General features: G+C 37.1%; 1 protein-coding gene and 1 pseudogene across 3 annotated transcripts; both read right to left on the bottom strand.

The window, feature by feature from the left end:
* Window positions 1–432: 432 nt before the first annotated feature.
* On the bottom strand, window positions 433–8,030 carry LOC146489683 (acid-sensing ion channel 4-A-like). Of its 2 annotated transcripts, none has more exons than XM_085103759.1 (7): window positions 7,817–8,030; window positions 4,295–5,277; window positions 3,641–3,788; window positions 2,816–2,878; window positions 2,374–2,521; window positions 1,572–1,663; window positions 433–876 (listed from the first exon to the last, which is right to left on the bottom strand). In XM_085103759.1, exons 2-7 carry the CDS (start codon window positions 5,234–5,236, stop codon window positions 755–757), a joined length of 1,515 nt encoding a protein of 504 aa, XP_084959885.1. In that variant the 5' UTR covers window positions 5,237–5,277; window positions 7,817–8,030; the 3' UTR covers window positions 433–754. The 2 variants fall into 2 exon arrangements, with proteins under 2 accessions (XP_084959885.1, XP_084959893.1); XM_085103767.1 differs by lacking the exon at window positions 7,817–8,030 and adding an exon at window positions 7,309–7,404.
* A 2,736-nt stretch (window positions 8,031–10,766) lies between these two features.
* On the bottom strand, window positions 10,767–16,513 carry LOC146489684 (acid-sensing ion channel 4-A-like; annotated as a pseudogene). The gene is made up of 7 exons (XR_014863471.1): window positions 16,173–16,513; window positions 14,567–15,553; window positions 13,833–13,980; window positions 13,277–13,339; window positions 12,799–12,937; window positions 11,965–12,056; window positions 10,767–11,261 (listed from the first exon to the last, which is right to left on the bottom strand). The product of XR_014863471.1 is annotated as an acid-sensing ion channel 4-A-like (transcript).
* Between the last annotated feature and the right edge of the window lie 385 nt (window positions 16,514–16,898).

Below are 16,898 nucleotides of genomic sequence, written 5' to 3' on the forward strand. Positions count from 1 at the left end.
GAATGCGAGATGACTATTTTAGTTTCCAAAGTATTGTAAAAGTCACAAGATCGATTTAAAAGTCACATGTCGTTTAAGCTAATATTTAGAAAATAGAAGTAAAAAGCTCAAATTTTCGATTACAAATTTTTAGATATTCATTTCGTGGTAAAAGTATCAAAACTTGATAAAACGTGTAATTTGCAATAAGATATTGCAGATGATATCAGCTACTAAAATATCGCGTGAGAGAACTCAAATGTGCCTTAATAACGCACAAAACACTTTAAGTCCCTCGTTTTAAACAGTACAGATGCTCCAGACGAATAAAAAGAGTGTAATTATGGACAAAATGCAAACGGTTGAAAGAAATCAATATTTGTCTGTTGGTAATTAAAAAATGGCGGGAAAAATGTATTCTGGTTTACCCATTTCGACCAACTTTAATGGCCAATCTTGCAAAAGGATTCGTAGATCCCAATGTTAATTTTGCCGAACATTAAACACTTATTGATGGACTGTGCCAACACCGTTTTTATTTGAAATTCTAACTGCGCAGTTGTCAGAAAATGTCTTTTGAAAAGGGCATTATATTTGCGAATCCGCAAAAAGTCAAACAAGACGAAAATTTGCACGCTCTCCGAAGACACAAAATCTATCCATAATCATTCAGCTTGTGAATAATGTTTGATCGAATCTCAACATTCTACATAAATCGAAGAAACGCCAAAAAACGGAGAAAAAAGTTGGCATTTCGGGTTTCTGTTTGTTATTGTCACGCTGGGTGGGTTGACTGACGTTTTTTTTTTGTTAGGAAAACGATGAGGAAGTCGATAAACTCGCAGAAGATAAATAAGCTGCATCCAAGGAACAATCCCATGTTACCTCCGATCTCACCTGAAGAAGGAAATAAATAGCTCATTAGTCGTTATTCTTTCTTATCGAGTTCCCAGCTTTCCAATCATTTCTTTGCCCTTTCATCCCATTTAACTCTCACTAACTAAGAAGAAGATCTGGCTTAATTAAAAGCACTATTCATTTACGAAATAAATTAGATATCGTTGCTTAGCATCAGTCTGTACTAAAGAGGCGACATGTAAAAAGACGAAACGTTGCCTCCACTACACAGCCGATAAGACCAAACTCACTAGGCTTTGAGGCATGGGCACATTGGCGAGCCAAGGCCAAGATAAATATTATTAACACATGGCGTGTACATTCCAGAAATCGTAAAGCTCCATGGCTAGACGCGAGGGCTACCAAAAACCTAACTGTTATTAAATATGGGGAATACCATGGCGCTACCTTCGGACATTTTAAGTACATTTTATAAAAAGGATAAAAAAATATAACTCAAGTAGGATAAATTACAATTTCTTTCAAAAAGAAAAATGAAGACTAGACTTGACCAAAACTTGGGCGACAGGCGAGGCTGATAGCTGAATGTCACAAGTTCCTCGACTGTCTCTTTTTGGAAGTGTGACGATGCACCTCTGCGGACCACACTTGCATCCAGATCTCTGTTCAATCCCATAAAAAGTATTACAGTTTTGGATCAGAAATAGACACAAATGTCAAAAACCATTCATTACCAAACAAAGCGTTGCTATCATAAGCTGGTTGCTGCTCCTGCATCTCATAACTCAGAGATTTGAAGCCCACTTGTAAAAGCACCAGGTTATCCCTAATGAAGAAGGAGAAAGAGAAAAATGTTAACTATGCAGCTGGTTTCAGTTAACGTAAAATAGAAGCCGTAAAGTCTACAAGACGTTACCATCGGCATCATAGCAGCATGCTAGGTACTCAGCAGGATTGTTCCTGATGAAAAAGGATAATGAAATAACTATAATAAAATTGCCCTCCTTATAGATTTTTTAACACTTGCGTGGCTGACTTCAGTAATAAGACAGACCAAATAAACCAGATATTTTCCACATTTTCTGTTGAAAAAATCGACGTTATGAATATATGAAGGCGAGATATACTTTCCGGGTAGACAATTTTTTTCTTAGCCATATGGAAGTTTGCTTCTTTATTTGAATCTAAAGGGCATGGTTCAGGTTGTTGAAGGAACAGAACGATATATTTCTTATGAGACACAAGAAGTAGTTGATAAAAAACATAGTGTAAAAAATTGGAGGTAATGCGCAATAGACGTCAGCAACATTTTAAAAACAACATACAAGTCAATGGCTCTTAGAGTATATTGCGTCTCTATTTGTGTTCAAGTACCTACTCTACCAAGATTTTCTTTTAAAAATAGAATCGTTTTTGTGTTTAATAGTAAACAAAGAACCACTGCTACATGACAGGAATTTGTTAAAACCAAAAATCCTTTCCCTAAAACTAATACAAAGCATCCTCCTCAAATATTCACGGCAAACGTTACAATACCTTTGGTAATCTACGTTAGGATAGTGACCACTGGCCACAAAGCCTTGAGCGGTGCCAATATCTGGGAACTTCGAATAAGACACTTCAGTGGTGCATTTAGTTTGAGAACAAGGAACTTGGCAGTCGCAAAACGTCTCATCTATCAACGCTAGAGAGGTCAATTTAAAAAAGAGTATTCATAAGTCAATCAGTGTATGCTTTCAGCTAGGTAATTCTTTACAGGTTGATGGTTATCGATCAAAGACAGAGCACCATTACGTAGTGTTGGAACATAAAAAAGAATTCCTGGGATCGTTACTCAAACTTTCGGTAATTGTGTTGTTCCATAGAAAAGTGATCTCCATCTTCCTAGCACATTACCAATTCTCTAAATAACATGCTTAACTGCCCAGAAGGGCATGTTTAAGCTGTGTTGCCACATGCAAATATCTGTCTTACTGACCTTCCACCAGCGAAGTACAGTTCAGTTCTTCTGGTGATACACACGCAGGAACTTGGAGAGAATCTAATACAAATGAAACGTATAGAAAAACAAACAAACAAATAAACAAACAAACAAACAAACAAACAAACAAACAAAGACATTCAAAACGTATTTACGCTCAAGATCACGGCCAGACAACTGGTTTCGCACGTGCTAAAGTTCTAACTTCCTTGTATTATTCTGACACCACAGCCTCTTTCCTCAAGAATGCTGATGAGAGCCCTCTACCAATTTTGGTCTACTTTCATGGATTTTCAAATAATTTCAGCGGCCTTAAGGCAGCTTCTCCGGCAGTTCCTCCGTTTGAGAAAACTCAAACGCCCTTAGCCCAAAAGATAAAAGTGGTTGGATTATGTGAAATGAAATACTGTCATTGCCGTACGTTTCTGTCCGAGAAGTGACACTAGGTAAATAAGGGTAACATGGCACAACATAATAATAATAATAATAATAATAATAATAATAATAATAATAATAATAATAATAATAATAATAAAATAATAATAATAATAATGACTTTATTGAAGTGTCACAGTATTTGGTCCTGTGGACTAATTGGGGACACAAATCAAAACGAACTCAAATAATAGATAAAACTATGTTCAATCATGCTAAAACTACGTTAAAATTCGCAACAATTGACAACATGTTGATTTCTGGGCGACAGATTCATAACGTTCTTTCAGACGGATTACTGACTCTTTCTGTCTGGTACCCATGGAAGTGTTTTATCTTAGTTGGACTACATGTAATGCATTCTAGAATGTCCTACCATCATCCTACCTTTGTAGCCAGGAAGTCGACAACCACACGATTTGATAGTGTTTTCAGCCTCACATTCATAAATGCAGCCCTCTAATGTGTGCGTGGGGAACGTTTTCAGTTTTTTCTTGGTGCAGTTGGTAAAGTATGGCTTTTCCAGATTTTTATACTGTAAGAAATTTATTGCCTCTAATTATCTTTATTACCACCTACAATGTACAAACTGTTCAAGGTTGTCATACATTATGGAACTTATATAGACTTGGGTTGTAATTTGATTATGAGTCCATTATTTTAAATTTAAAACTCGTTTAACGAGTGTACTTGATATATTATATTCTAGCGCACGAACAGCTTGAAAATGCTTTGTGACATATACCTATAGTCACGCATTGCTATCTTAATTTTTTGACCTAAAACAAAGAAACAACATTTTTAAATTTCAATTTAATCTGAATTATTGTCAAGAACTTCTGGCTCGGGAGATTGCAAAGCAATTCTCGCGTTATTGATAGTTAATAATTTTTTTGCTCTTCTTTGCAGTGAGTTTTGCTCTTGAAATTGCCTGGCATGCCTCGTAACCAGCTGCACTTGGAAACAAACAAGCCACTCTTAGTCATTCTTGACTACCAAGAAACATACATTTTGAATATCTCAAATCGATAAAACTCCTACCCTTTTCTGCGACAGAACTATAACAGCATGCTGTCCTGGTCCTACGTTGATGCCTTCCCATTCATCGACATACTCTCCTTGTTGATGAATCAGGACCTTAAATCCTTCTGAGAATTTTCCTTGAGTGTAGTCCCAAGTCTGTGCATCGAGAATGATATTCAATCCGTATGAAACTCCACCGTACTCGACCTTTTTAATTTTCTCTTCAGCTCCAGAATTAAATGTGTAGCACATTCCCCATTGGGTTACCATTGGAGCAAAGTCTTTTGTTGAACAGGTTGACTTATCCCAGCCAAACGTACACACAGGCCCAGCGAGGGAATTTATGTCTGGGCTATAATGTCGAGAAAAACCTTCTACGTCGAAACGATGAGAGGATCGCTTTATTACATCCAAAAGATCTTCCCTATATTCGCTTGTACAATTTGCTATAGCGGTGTACACATCTACATCATCTGTTAGAGCACAACAGCAAACGAGAGACAGCCCACAAGGACGGTTGCCTCGAACCTCTGAAGTTACAGCGCATGAGCTGACGTTTAAGCCACTGGATGCAAACAGGGGGTTGTCATCTGTTACGACTAGTTTGCTGTAAGCAAACAAGTTGAGAGAGCAAAGCGTGACAGCTGGAAAGTCCATCTCTTTGACATGTTTTGTGCTTATTACAGTGTTGACTGGACGACTGTAGAATTTCGTGAACGCGCTGTAAACAGTAAAAATGTAGTAACCACCTGCGGTCAGCAGCAAAACAAGCCAGATTAAGCGAATGATAATATGTCGTTTCATGAAGACATAACGGATTCCATGCAGGGTTGTATTATCCGTAAACTCCTTCCACATCGCTGCTGAGGTCTTTGCATTGTTATCTGGAGAGGGTGTCGTCTGGGAAAGTTCTTCTCTCGATATGTTCGACATTGCTATGTCGTTTAGCTTCGCAGACATAATATTATTTAGATTTGCACTCAGCGGTGCTTATCCAGCTTCTGTTAAGAAAACAGTTGTAGTAAATTTTTCAAAAAACACTCAATTTACTTAAGTTGAATGAAACAGTGATATTTGTGCGGAACCGAAACATATGACTCTTAAAATACAAAGCAATAACTCGAGTATCAATTGGTTTGTCTGCCTTTTTTCAGTAGTTATGTGCTATATAAATTTCTTCAGTTTTCTTTTCTTTGTGGCTGCTTTATATTCTCCTCGGTAGGGATAAAGTAAAGCAGCGAGAGAAATATAGAAATTGCAATGGAGATTTCTATCGATAAACATTACACATAAACGACAAGAAGTATGTGAAATATTAGGTCGACAGTTCAAGTAAACGGTTGCAAACCATCAACAAGTTCTCTTTTTCCAAGAAGAAAGGCGATACTACAACTGCACGTCTTATGTCCACAAATTACAGCATACGTGTTTACAATTTTCAGAACCTTAATGAAAAATAAAGCACCTGGCCTAAGAACAAAAGATATTTACATTGAGAAACACCTGCAAATGAAAAGGTTTGTGATTGTTATTATTCGTTTGGTTAACAGTAGTTTTCAGTAAAAACATAGGTATTTATTCGGTAAGAAACACAGTGAAATTATAACAAACAAGGAGAATAATCATTTACAGGCAAATACCAGAGAAAGAATAACTGTTAAAGTATAGATAAAGGTATAAAGGTAAAGGTATGAATAAAGAGATTTCAATATTTATACTGTTTTTGCTTCATAGCAAAGTTTAAACGTCGAAACGTGTGTCTAAGACTGATCACTAAAACTTTTCTTTTGAGAAGGCACAACTTTTAAGTAGCAGTATTGTAGTGTAAAGATACATTTTGTCTTATATTTGACGTGGACAGCAATCAAAAGAATCAAAGTCGGAAGACTAAAAAAATAAAATTACAAAATTTGTTATGGTTTTTTTAAAAAACGAACAACTAGGAAGAACTCTAGTAAACATAATTGTGTTTTGTTAGCAACCGATTTAAAGATAAGAAAAGATGTATCAACATGATCTAACACACGTAATTTCTCGTGCAGTCGCTCTTTGCAAGAAAACTAATAAATCATTAATGGTATTTTGGTGATAAAACTGAAGCCATTTCTCACAACAGTAATCACAAGTGGGAGTTTCTTCTCTAGTTCTTATCTCTGCAATTCAGTTCTTTAAAAACGTTTGTACATGTAAAAAACATTACGAATATTGTATTGACACAGCTATCACCCATGGCAGAGGATTGCCAAGCTCATTGGCATATCTGCAGCGTTAGTTATCTAGAATGCGTTGTTTCCCGGTAACAGGCCAAAATATTGGGATTGTACTACATTATAATAAAAGAGAAAGATAAGATGGTGTATATTATTCTCTTTGTGAGAAAGAAAAAGAAAATCTAATTCCCTGAATTTTGTTTCCAATAAGGTGAATAATGACCAAAGTTTACTCTTCGCCTGCTGCTTTCTTCGAAACTGATTTGCATTTTCTGTTATTTCTCAAAATTGTACTGAGCAGTTTTTAATTTCATAGATAAGAAACAAAATTATAGTGGATTATTATTTTCATTCTAAAAACTGCACTGTTATTTTTGCGTTTACACAATTTCCGTTTTTACTTTCTCCGATGTCCAAAGCGCACAATTTTATTATCTATATTGTTGAATTTTGCTTAGACCAGCTGCTGACATAACAATTAATAACAATTTATGTCAACTGCCATAAACAAGACATGCATAATAATATAATTTAAAGTTTACTGCAGTTGAAAATTTCAAACCACAGAAACCCTTGGATTTGAGTGTCCAAGCACGGTCCTCGATTAAGAACATTAAGGAACGCTCTTTCCTTCCTTGGGCATCAGGAAAGCATATCTATTGCTTGCAAAAACTAACTGTTGAGGAAATCGAACGTTCGTGATAAATTATAAATTAATTGAAATTTCTATTTATGTCGATGAACTCATTTGCAACGCAGATGATTACTACTAATGAGAATACGCTATTATTTATAACATCAATGTAATAAAAACAGACTTACAGTAAATAGACTATTTTCTTCACTTGGATGATGAAAATCGAAGTTTTGGTCACAACGGTAATTGAGTGGGCTTTTTGAGATCTTATCACGTAAGTCATTGCAACCGCTACTAAAAAACATGACCTGCGTTTGCCCTTTTCTTTCTACATTGTGTGCTGCCATAGCAACGAAGTTAGTTCAGAAACAATGCCTTCTTGCTCACACTAATGATGAGTTTCTCAGCAATGAACAAGAGCTTGCATTTTTGTTACTCTCTGACAGCAACTTTTAGGTGATTCATATACCACATATTCATGGAAAAAAGTTCCCCATGCAAGGTGAAATGTGTACGTCTCCTCGGAAAAATCTCAGCAGCATGTATTCGTGAAGATCATAACGAGAAATACTATTCGAAAATTTTAAAGTTGTATGAATCATGTCAGTAGCATTGTAAGAGGACAACTGCATTTCCTAAGTGAATGTTATTTAAAAAAGAATTTGTATCGTTTTCTCTAGTCTCATTTCTTACCCTTTCTACGCATAAATCACGATAACTTGTCGTCTTTGTCATCTGCATCGTTTATCACGTTCATCAGTTCTGCCTGTCTACTTTGAACATATGACAACGGTCGGCATTACGTCATAAAATATTATTTATGATCGTTTTTCGAGGACGCCAAGAAAGTGAATTGTAATAACAAATATACACAAAGATGTAAATGGACTCGTAATTATCGAAAACTCACAGTCAATATGGCAGGAGTATTTTGCAGAACGCGAACCTATTACATTGATGTCCTGTAATATCAAACGTGTGCCATAACCACAACTAAAAGCTAACCGTGTGTAATCAGTGCTTAACCCTGGAAAGTGTAGAGAAATGTCTGGGACGAAATGTTATTATTCGTTGCTTAAGGGAACAATTTAAGTCACGTGAGCTGGACATTTGACACCTTCAAGGAACAGAAAATTGCTAACCTTCACTCGAGCCCGGGGTTATTTTCTCGGGATTGTAGAATTAGTGTCATTGCTTTGGCCGTTGGTTTATTTCTTTGAGTTAGGGTTAGTTTTAGGTTAGAGTCGGGGTTTTGGGCGTCGACAAGTCACGTGACAAACCTTCTCATCACGCGGTAACACTTTAGAGTAACTAGGCATACGGTGGTGTGTTTGTTAAGCGAAAAAGAGCTTGCCCTGAAAGGTTAATTTCAAAACTGACCACCCCCCTGACTTGCACTTTGGGCTTTGTTTTGAAATGGAGCTCTTGAAGGCTTGTACCAGCTACCTTCTCAAACTAAGTCCTTACTCCTTGCTTAGACTAACACAAAACGTTCTAGTGTTACTAATACTAAAAGCTAACACCAGTTTTCGGAGTCTGCGATATCGAAATGTGAACTGTAATGGAAAAAGAAAATTTCATTAACCCTTTGGATCCTAACAACGCATATTTGCGCCGAAAACACCGTTCTTGCTTCTATGAATTGCTTCTTGTTTAACTAAAGCCACAACGTCACGATAATGTGTGAATGGCACCAGCTGATGTATTTTGCCATCATCAGCATGTTTGGCGACTCAGTCAGCATGAAACCACCTCTCACCTCTGTTTTCTTTCAGAAGCTTGCCTCTACCTACATTCCAGCTTAATGATGCCAGAATATGGGCTTCTGCAGAGGAAAATGGCTGGAAAAACACTTATAAAGCAAACAAACAACAACCGTCACTTGTATCACGTGACAATTTAGCCTGAGCCCACGGTTTCTAAAGACCGCAGATATTTTTATTTCATCTCCATTTATGGAGAAGTTAAGTGGTTCAGACGATTTATTACCGAAAAGTAACTGGAAAAAATAGCACAAACCTAGGATCAAAAGGTTAACCCTAAATGATGTAGACGAGCCTAAAATGCTACACTTTGCAATCGGCATTCTTTAAAATACCCCTGGCTCACAGTTTCAATGTCACTTTAGTTTTTCTTTACAACTAGCTCCGAATTTCTGAAGCGAACGAGGCCTTACCGAAATTAACCACTGGCCATGGGTACCTTTGATAATTGCCATTAATTATTTAAACTGGAAATAGTTTGGCAGGCCCCAGTTGTTTAAAGAACGGACGACTTTCTCCAACGGATAAAATGTTTTGGTTGGAGCTCATTTTATCCGCTGGATAGAATTATCAACTTTTTGAACAACCAGCGCCTGGTTTGTAGCAAAATGAATAAATTTGCTGTAGAGAAGACACCATGTTTCTTCTCTTTTCGTGCCGGTGATTGGACAATTCAGAAAGTTACTTCCTCTTTCGCTGTTTTTGCAGTTCGATTCAAGAAACACCCTGAGGAGGAAGTGTGGGTTGTTACTGAGTGCTTACAGGGCACAAACTCCCATTCAGCCATCTTGTAATACAGCTTTTATCAGTTTGATTTCTTAAAACATATGTTATAGCGTAGTGCCTTTAGAAAATTGAGACAGCGATTGCGAGGGATAACGTTCACTTAATTTGAGGTATGAAAGATTTGTGCGACTGTTCAACATGACTTTGCCCGACTTATATGTCAATATGAAATTCTGCAAACTCGTGTACGGAATACATGGGACTTCTTCAGCAAGCACAGGGGTACAAGACAGTAGTAACTGGATTTATAAACGATATACGTGCACCATACATACATTAAATAAAATATTGGTGATATGATCCGTATGATGACTCGTATCCATTGATACTCGGCTACTCTATATCATTAATATTGTTGTTGCCGCAACCTTGGAGGAAGTATTGAATGGGCAGAGCGTTGATGTTAATCAATGTTATGCTGCGTACAGCGGCTTGGCCTCACGCAAACGCATGCGAAAGCAATATAGAATGTAGTGACAATAATATAACTATAACATCGAAAGATATAGTTTTATGGAATAATAACGAAAATTGGGGTAACCACGCATTGGTTCAGAGATAACGAAGCAACAATAATGCTAAAAGTTTTGAAATAAATAACAATGTATAGCATTTTCTTTCCAAAATAAATCTTAGTTATCTCGGAAAAAATGGTTGATTATTACTAGTTTTCAGTACTCGTTTCTTCAAAACCCTAACCTTCAATTCTTGTACTCTCCCTATGGCCTCACTATCCTTGTTCAAATTACCCTCTTAAACATGTATGCACCTCAAATATCGCTTGTTCTCTACCCAACCGGATAGAAAGAAATTAAGATTTGTTGCTGTGCGAACGAACTGAGGGCACAGAAAAACACAAACACGTTAAACATGGCAAGGGCAAGGGGACTGTAATAAATCAGAAACATGCATAACATTTTTTAGTGTGATTATGAAAAATCGTAATTCCACCGCGAAATTTCAAAGGGAAACGGATTCTTTTTACGCTTTCCCCTCTTTCGATTCCTTTTCTTTTTAACATTATTGGTTCTGGTGAAGGCAGTCTTGGCACACCTTCCTGTAATTTTCTAACTTCTCCTTCTTGGTTCTCTTTCGAATTTGACAATTAGTTCATCTGTACAGATGGATTAAGTGTGTGCCAAAGAAATTTTCATTAAAAGCCCCAATTAAAATTTTCGAGCTCTTTTTCAATATCTTCCGTTTTTGCCATGGGAAGGACATGACGAAGAAGACTTGATTAAAATTAGTTGAATCATTGTTTTATTTTTTACAAACAACCAACAAAACATACATCGATTACAAAAGGAAAACATGCTTACATACGAATAAGCGTCATCCAATAGCGTGCTAAAGGGTACGGAGGTGGGAGGGGGTGGGGTGGTCAGCTCTATTGGCCATGTAAATAAATCCTTCTGCATAAACATAGAGAACACCAAGTCATGCATTTCGGGTTTCTGTTTGTTATTGTCATGCCGGGTGGGTTGAGTGACGTTTTTTTGTTGCTAGGAAAGCGATGAGGAAGTCGATAAACTCGCAGAAGATAAATAAGCTGCACCCCAGGAACAGTCCTATGTTACCTCCGATCTCACCTGAAGAAGGAAATAAATAGCTCATTAGTCGTTATTCTTTCTTATCGAGTCCCCACCTTTCCAATCATTTCCTTGTTCATTCATCCCATTAAACTCTCACTAACTAAGAAGAAGATCTGGCTTAATTAACAGCACTATTTAGTTACGAAATAAATTAAATATCGTTGCTTAGCATCTGTCTGTACTAAAGAGGCGACATGTAAAAAGACGAAACGTTGACTCCACTACACAGCCGATAAGGACAAACTCACTAGGCTTTGAGGCATGGGCACATTGGCGAGCCAAGGCCAAGATAAATATTATTGACACAAGGCGTCTATACCTTTACAATCCAGCAATCGTAAAGCACCACGGCTGGACGCGATTTCTACCAAAAGCCTAACTGTTAGGAAAAATGGGGAAATGCCATGGCGCTACCTTCGACGATTTTAGGTACATTTTATAAATAGGATAAAGAAATATAATTCAAATAGGATAAATTACAATGTCTTTCAGAAAAAAAATGAAGACTAAACTTCACGAAAAGTTGGGCGACAGGCGAGGCTGATAGCTGAATGTCACAAGTTCCTCAACTGTCTCTTTTTGAAAGTGTGACGATGAACCTCAGCGGACCACACTCGCATCCAGATCTCTGTTCAATCCCATCAAAAATATTACAGTTTTGGATCAGAAATAGACACAAATGTCAAAAACCATTCATTACCAAACAAAGCGTTGCTATCATAAGCTGGTTGCTGCTCCTGCATCTCATAAATGAGAGACTTGAAGCCCACTTGTAAAAACACCAGGTTATCCCTAATGAAGAAGGAGAAAGAGAAAAATGTTAACTATGGCTGGTTTCAGTTAACGTAAAGTAGAGGCCGTAAACAAGGTATCCATTTCAGCATACGAGAGGTGTACAAGACGTTAACATCGGCATCATAGGAGCATGCTAAGTACTCAGCAGATTGTTCCTGATGAAAAAGGATAATGAAATAACTATAATGAACTGGTCTTCCTTATTGATTTGTTAACACTTGCGTGGCTGACTTTAGTAATAAGACAGACTAAATACAGCAGATATGTTCCACATCTTCTGTTGCAAAAATCGACGTTATGATAATATGAAGGCGAGATATATTATTCGGGTAGAGAATTTTTTTCTTAGCCATATGGAAGTTTTAATTCTTTATTTGAAATCTAAAGGGCATGGTTCAGGTTGTTGAAGGAACAGAACAATATATTCCTTATGAGACATAAGAAGTAGTTGATAAAAAAATATATCAGTGTAAACAATTGGAGGTAATGTGCAATAGATGTCAGCAACGCGACATTTTAAAACAACTTACAAGTTAATGACACTTAAAGTAGGCCTCTCTCTTTGTGTTCAAGGTACCTATCCTACCAAGATTTAAAAAAAAAATGCAATCGTTTTTGTCTTCAATAGTAAACAAAGAGCCACTGCTACATGACGGGAATTTGCTTAACATCAAAAATCCTTTCCCTAAAAATAATACAAGGCATCCTCCTCAAATATTCACGGAACACGTTACAATACCTTTGGTACTCCACGTTAGGATAGTGACCACTCGCCATAAATCCTTGAGCGGTGCCAATATCCGGAAACTTTGAATAAGACACTTCAGTGGTGTATTTAGTTTGAGAACAAGGAACTTGGCAGTCGCAAAAAGCCTCATCTATCATTGTAGAGAGATCAATTTAAAAAAGAGTATTCATAAGTCATCAGTGTATGCCTTCAGCTAGGTAATTCTTTACAATTTGTTGGTTATTGATCAAAGACAAAGCACCATTACGATTCGCATAGTGTTACATCATAAAAAAGAATTCCTGGGGTCGTTTCTCAAACTTTCGTTAACGAAAAAACGTGTAATTGTGTTGTTGCACAGAAAAGTAATCTCCGTCTTCGTAGGCCATTACCAATTTTCTAAATGACTTGCCTAACTGCCCAGAAGGGCGTTTTTAAGCTGTGTTGCCACATGCAAACGTCGTTCAAACAGATCATCTGTCTTACTTACTTGCCACCAGCGAAGTACAGTTCAGTTCTTCTCGTGATACACACGCGGGAACTTGGAGAGAATCTAATACAGATAACACGTAAAGAAAAACAAAAAAACATTCAAAACGTATTTACGCTCAAGATGACCGCCAGTGGACCGGTTTCGCACGTGCTAGAGTTCTAACTACCTTGTATTATTTCTGACACCACAGCCTCTTTCCTCAAGAATGCTGATGACAGCCCTCTACCAATTGTGGTCTACTTTCAAAGCGCGTAAAAGGGAACGGCCACTTGATTACAAATCAATAGATAGAAAACTCAAACGCCCTTAGCCCAAAAGATAAAAGTGGTTGGATTATGGGATGTAAAATACTGTCATTGGCGTACGTTTCTGGCCAAGAAGTGACACTCAGTAAATAAGGATAACATGGCACAACATGTAAATTTCTGGGTGACAGATTCATAACGAGCTTTTCAGACGGATTACTCACTCTTTCTGTCTGGTACCCATGGAAGTGTTTTATCTTAGTTGGACTACTTGTAATGCATTCTAGAATGTCCTAAACTCATCCTACCTTTGTAGCCAGGAAGTCGACAACCACACCATTTGATAGTGTTTTCAGCCTCACATTCATAGATGCAGCCTGCTAATGTGTACGTGGAGAACGTTTTCAGTTTTTTCTTGGTGCAGTTGGTAAAGTATGGCTTTTCCGGATTTTGATACTGTAAGAAATTTATTGTCTCTAATTATCGTTTAGTACTTTCCGCCTACAATGTACAAACTCTTCAATTTGTCATACATTATGGAACTTATATAGACTTGGGTTGTAATTTGATTATGAGTCCACTATTTTAAATTTAAAACTCGTTTAACGATTGTACTTGATATATTATATTCTAGCGAATGAACAGCTTAAAAATACTTTGTGACATGTACCTTTCTTTGTAAGATTCAGTGTTTTATTAAAAATTCAATAGTCACGCATTGCCATCTTAATTTTTTGCCTTAAAACAAACAAACAAACAAACAACAACAAAAAAAAACCAAACAACATTTCCAAATTCCAATTCGATCTGGATTATTGTCAAGCACTTATCATGAACTTCTGGCTCGGGAGATTGTGCAAGCACTTCTCGCAATATTGATAGTGAATAATTTTTTTGCTTTACTTTACAGTGAGTTTTGCTCTTGATATTGCCTTGCACGCCTCGTAACCAGCTGCACTTGTAAACAAACAAGCCACTCTTAATCATTCTTGACTAGTAAGAAACATACATTTTAAATACCTCAAATGGATAAAACCCCTACCCTTTTCTGCGACAGAGCTATACTGAAGAGCATGCTGTCCTGGTCCTACGTTGATGCCTTCCCACTCATCGACATATTCTCCTTGTTGATGAATCAGGACCTTAAATCCTTCTGAGAATTTTCCTTGACTGTAGTCCCAAGTCTGTGCATCAAGAATGACATTCAATCCGGATGAAACTCCACCAGACTCAACCTTTTTAATTTTCTCTTCAGCTCCAGAATTAAATGTGTAGCACATTCCCCATTGGGTTACCATGGGAGCAAAGCCTTTTGTTGAACAGGTTGACTTATCCCAGCCAAACGTACACTTAGGCCCAGCGAGGGAATTTATGTCTTGGCTATAATGTCGAGAAAAAGCTTCTATATCGAAACGATGAGAGGATCTCTTTATTACATCCAAAAGATCTTTGCTATATTCAGTTGTACAGTTTGGTATAGCGGTGTACACATTTTCATCAGTCGTTGGAACACAACAGCAAACGAGAGACAACCCACAAGGACGGTTGCCTCGCACCACTGAAGTTACAGTGCATGAGCTGATGTTTAACCCACTGGATGCAAACAGCGGGTTGTCATCCGTTACGACTAGTTTGCTGGTAGCAGACGAGTTGTGAGAGCAGACCGTGACAGCTGGAAAGTCCATCTCTTTGACGTTTTTCGTGCTTATTACGGTGTTGACTGGACGACTGTAGAATTTCGTGAAAGCTCTGTAAACAGTAAAAATGTAGTAACCACCTGAGGTCAGTAGCAGAACAAGCCAGATTAAGAGAATGACAATATGTCGTTTCATGAAGACATAACGGATTCCATGCAGGGTTGTATTATCCACAAACTCCTTCCACATCTCTGCTGAGATCTTTACATTGTTATCGGGAGAAAGCGTCGTCTGGGAAAGTTCTTCTCTCGACAGTTTCGACATTGCTATGTCGTTTAGCTCCGCAAACATAATATAACTTAAAGTTGCACTCGGCGGTGCTTGTCCAGTTTCTGTTGAGAAAACAGTTGTTGTATGAAATTTTCAAAAAGCACTCAATTTACTTAAGGTGAATGAAACAGTGATATTTGTGCTTAACCGATACATATGACGCTTAAAATATAAAGCACTAACTGGAGTATCAATTGCTTTGTCTGGCATTTTTCAGTGGTAATTGTAGTAAATAATCAGTTTTCTTTTCTTTGTGGCTGCTTTATATTCTCCTCGGTAGGAGTAAAGTAAAGCAGCGAGAGAAATATAGAAATTACAATGGAGATTTCTCTCGATAAACATTACACATAAAAGGCAAGAAGTATGTGAAATCTTAGGTCGACCGTTCAAGTAAACAGTTGCAAAACATCAACAAGTTCTCTTTTTCCAAGAAGAGAGGAGATACTACAACTGCACGTCTATGCACCTGGCCTAAAGAACAAAAGGTATTTTTTTGACAGACACCTTCAAATGAAAAAGGTTTGGATTGTTATTATTCGTTTGGTTAACAGTAGTTTTAAGTAAAAACATCGCTATATATTCGGTAAGAAACACAGTGGAATTATAAGAAAAACGATCAAAATCAGGGAGAATAATCATTTCCAGGCAAATACCAGCGAAAGATTATATTTTAACTTTTACACATCTTCAAACATCTGGAGACTTCGCCAGCATGTCGCTCTGCATGCTCCCGCGACAATTTTGCCATTATCGATCAGGCATCCACGCGGTTTGCCCTTAAAATCAAAGAGGCGTTGCACATAGTTTGGGAAAAACCTATTCTCAACGCACAAGTCAAACACGTTAATTTAAAACTTTCTGTTTAATTTTGTATTACTATTGTTATGGTCTTAATTATTTCTATTATTATTGTAATTTTTTAGCATTTATATTTCACTGTAATTTGTTACAAGTTCATTTCACACTGAAGATGGCAGAGGCAACTGCCGAAACATATCTGTTATAAAACTCAGGAGTGTCGTGTTTTTTCATAAAATTAACTTTTAAGGTATAAATAAAGGTAAAAAGGTAAAGGTATAGATGAAGAGAGCTTTAAATTTATACTGTTTTTGCTTCATAGCAAAGTTTAAACGTCGAAACGTGTGTCTACGACTGATCACGAAAACTTTTCTTTTGAGCAGGCACAACTTTTAAGTAGCGGTGTTGTACTGTACAGATACATTTTGTCTTATATTTGATGTGTACAGCATTTAATTGAATCAAAATCAGAAGACTAAAAAAACTTGGAACTTAGAATAACGCTAATAAACATGATTGTGTTTAGTTAGCCACCGATTTAGAGATAAGAAAGAACATATGACCATAATCTAAGAAAAAAAAACACTTACGTAATTTCTGGTGCGATCG

The sequence above is a fragment of the Pavona decussata genome, unplaced genomic scaffold (assembly GCF_977016875.1).
Source record: "Pavona decussata unplaced genomic scaffold, jaPavDecu1.1 SCAFFOLD_4, whole genome shotgun sequence".
Classification (NCBI taxonomy): domain Eukaryota; kingdom Metazoa; phylum Cnidaria; class Anthozoa; order Scleractinia; family Agariciidae; genus Pavona; species Pavona decussata.